Raw genomic sequence first — 3,804 nt, forward strand, 5'->3', positions numbered from 1 at the left:
ATTGATCAACATGCATATTCTAAATTGCTAATCGAAGCTCCCCCTCCAAAATTGGTAGCTTTTGGTCTGTACAAGTACTTCACATGGCGCAACTAAGCTTATTATGTTTCCATTAATAGATTATTTATTTTGAATTGAAGAAATGCATGCAAAGCAATTTTGGAATAAATTGATTGCAGGCACAGGACAACCTAATCTACGTTTCCTTAACAGAGAAGAGAGGCTACAACAGTATACTAGCGCAATAATAACAGTAAGAAGGACATATCATGGACACAAATGGCTTTAAAAATAGGAAAAGAAGATACCTAACCTCCCCCACCAAATAGAGCTAAGAACCCTCCCGTGTTAAAATTCTTTACCTTGCTGCTATTCTCCAAGTCTTTTATCTACTTCATTAGGAATTCATCTTCCTTTATAACCATAAAAATTGCCACAAAACACCAAAAACCGATTGTTGTCACTCCTAGACTGCCAATTGTTATTTGCCACCAATTATGTCGATAATAACAAGTTCTCCCCGAACCCATTTTCTATGGTGGTGCGCTGCCATCTTATGTGCCCTCCTTACAACTGCAGTAATCATAGCCGGCATCATCGTCTTCGTTGGCTACTTGGTAATCCACCCAAGAGTTCCGGTCATCAGCGTTGTCGACGCTCATCTCCTTCATTTCAGCTATGACGGAGCAGGGATACTTGTGACGCAAATAAACATCGTGGTAAGGTCCAAGAATGACAACATGAAGGCTCATGCTAGCTTCTCAAATTTCAATCTTGAACTGTTCTTTGATCGGATTAGAATAGCAGTGCTGTCAACTGCGGCTCCCTATGAAGTAAGAAAGAACAGTTCTGTTGATTTTAATTATGACTACACCTCGGATCCTATACCATTGAATCCCAAGCAAATGGATGTTGTTGATGCATACCTAAAAGAGGATGAGGTACGCTTCGATTTGAAAGGAGGTGTAAGAGCTCGCTGGAAAGTCTGGGTTCTTGGATCAGTTAGGTTCTTGTGTCCCTTGAATTGTCAGCTACATTTTCATCCATCAAATGGAAGCTACATATCCAGACGGTGCACCTCCAAAGCTAACTGATTTCTTTCTCCTCTTTTGAATTTGGATGTCTGTCCTTAGTTTTCTTTTCTCCTTGATTTCTCATGTATATGTTCGCTTCTTTTTTTTATTCCCTTCCTTTAGGAAAAGTACAGGTTTAGTGCAATCATAATAAGGTCAAAAAACATAAACCGCACTTCCATTTTTTCTTCCTCCCATAACCTAACTATTTCTACAATTTCCTTTACAGAGAGAAAAGGTGTTCTATTCGATGAATTGTAATTACCTGCTTTCAGATCAGTATACTGAAGCCCGTTTCTTCTTTTATTTTTCTTTTTTGGTCTTGATCTTGAAACTAGTTACGAATGTTCATTTTAAAAACTCACTTGCGAACATTTGGCAAGTGATGCAAGAAAAACATTAGGCAAGTGATGAGTTAAAATTAGAAGAAAACGAAGAAAAGGGGATTTCTCTCTTACGCCTCATATGGGGCTAAGGTTACAATGGCGTCTGCTCAAAACTCCACCACATGCTGAAGCCAAGGTCTGGTAAACAAGATTTTGAGAGCAATATTGACTGGGAAGCTTTTTCCTTCCATTAATTTCAATATATATAAATTATTTTCAGTGCATATTACAGTGAACACCTAAACCAAACACGTGCCAACATACATATACGTAAAGCTGAAGGGAGAAGGGGTTGTAGGCAGGGACGGAGGTAGGATTATTTAATAAGGGGGTCAAAATAATATAAGAAGATATTTTTTTTTTAATTTACTATACATAAATTGTAAAAATAAAAAAAACTGCATGATTTAGTTTTATTTAAAGAAGTAACTGTAAACATATGACGATCTTTGTATAAAATAAGAGGTTTAAAGCAATACTAAATTGAGTCAAAGTTATGAAGTTAATGTCAACTTCATAATGTATTCATCACTTTAATTTTGTTGGTTTTTGTACCTATCAAATATAAATATACAAAATATATAAGAAACATTAGTTAAAGCGATGCATTATTTATGTTTGATAAAACTTTGAAATAAAGTAAAAAATAATAAAGAATTATTCTTACATATTTAATTTAATTATGTTCGTCGTTCTTTTATGGAGTAGAAATCATCGATTATCATATCAATTGTGAATCTTTCAGCAATTTCTTTTTCTATATAGACAATCAAATAATTTGCAAGAAAATCATCCTCCATCCGATTGCGAAATCTTGTTTTAACAATCTTCATCGCTGAAAAAGCCCATTCAGTTGTTGCTGTCAAAACGGGAAGAGTCAAAATAAGCCGAATCAACCTATCAATAAGTGGATAAATTATTGATTTTTTTGTTTCAACCAATCCTTGACATAAATCAGCAATCGATGACATATTCTTTAACTTTGGATGATTGGGTACATCAAGCTCATAATGCTGCAAATGAAATCTCAAATGAGTTTTTTCTTGGTCAGAAAAGTCTTCAAGATAGAACTTGTCAACAAGTAAGCATATATCTTCAATACTGAATAATTTATAGTTATTTTTAGGATCTAAAGCTGCACTCAACATAAGAATCTCAATTCTCTGCTCATTGAATCTATTAGTTAGCTCTTGCAACTGTTGATCAATGATAGCTGTAAATATATCAACTCGATAGTGATGCTCAACTGTTATTGATTTTGTTTTATGACGAGATCGTCCCACACTAGAAAAACAAGCATCCATATCAGGAACTTCAATGTCTTGATGCTTACAGAATGATGTCACTTCTTCTAAAAGAGTTTCCCAGCCATTATCTCTTAACTTCTGAATTAAAATCTGTGGTAGTCACCAAATGCATAGCATTTAAAATGTCTTGAGATTTCTATTGCAAAGCTTGGCAAAGCACATTAGTAATTCTCATAACATTCTTCATTATATGCAAGATGAATGCAAAATCAAATGACATTAGCAACTTAAATGAAAAACCCGCATCACCACGTTAAGAATAAGTAGATCCATCTAAAGCGATGTTTTCAAGAACCAAGCAAGTTGCCCCATACATTTTTATCAAACTGCAAATGGATTTGAAGTGCGAACTCCATCTGCTATCTCCAGGTCATTGTAAACCATGTACTTGATTAACTCCTTTACCCGTTTCAATCTCCTAATATCAATTCAATGTTCAATTGTAGCTGCTTGAAAAGCCCATAATTCATCATTACACTTGCAAGAAGCACTAACAATGTTGATAATAAAAATCAAGTTCTGAAAAAAAGTGTGAACATCAGATATTTCTCTAGCTGCAGCAATAAAAGTTTTGATGAGCTAAGCAATGTACATAATATGCATAAGGGCAATCATTAATGAATCAAGCTTGCAATCCATTCCACTCTCCATGCATATTACTAGCACCATCATACCCTTGGCCCCTAATATTTTGAACATCAAGATTGTGATGAGATAAAATAAAGGAAATCTCTTTCTTAAGAGTTGAAGTAGTTGTTTCTTTGACATGAACTATATCCAAAAATCATTCTCATATAAATCCACTTCTATCAACAAACCTAATAACAAGAGTCATTTGCTCTCTTCTGGATTCATCTCGAGCTTCATCAACAATTAAGCAAAATCTTGCATCACCAATCTCATGACGAATTGAAGACTGAACATTTCTAGAAAAGACATGCAAAATTTCCTTTTGAATTTGATGCGAGGTGTATTTAGCATTTTGTGGAGCATTATCCAAAACAAGAGCACCTACTTGTTCATTATATGATGCTAAAA

The 3,804-nt window shown here is 34.6% G+C and overlaps 1 protein-coding gene across 1 annotated transcript; it reads left to right on the forward strand.

The window, feature by feature from the left end:
- The first annotated feature begins 367 nt into the window (after positions 1 to 367).
- LOC133700420 (uncharacterized) lies at positions 368 to 1,379 on the forward strand. The gene has a single exon (XM_062123940.1). It carries the CDS (start codon positions 498 to 500, stop codon positions 1,092 to 1,094), a length of 597 nt encoding a protein of 198 aa, XP_061979924.1. The 5' UTR covers positions 368 to 497; the 3' UTR covers positions 1,095 to 1,379.
- The last annotated feature ends 2,425 nt before the right edge of the window (positions 1,380 to 3,804 follow it).

This window comes from Populus nigra, chromosome 8, assembly GCF_951802175.1.
Source record: "Populus nigra chromosome 8, ddPopNigr1.1, whole genome shotgun sequence".
Lineage (NCBI taxonomy): Eukaryota > Viridiplantae > Streptophyta > Magnoliopsida > Malpighiales > Salicaceae > Populus > Populus nigra.

Bases quoted from the DNA above. Each gene is read 5' to 3' on its own strand.
- LOC133700420 (XM_062123940.1), top strand. From the start codon at position 498: ATGTCGATAATAACAAGTTCTCCCCGAACCCATTTTCTATGGTGGTGC.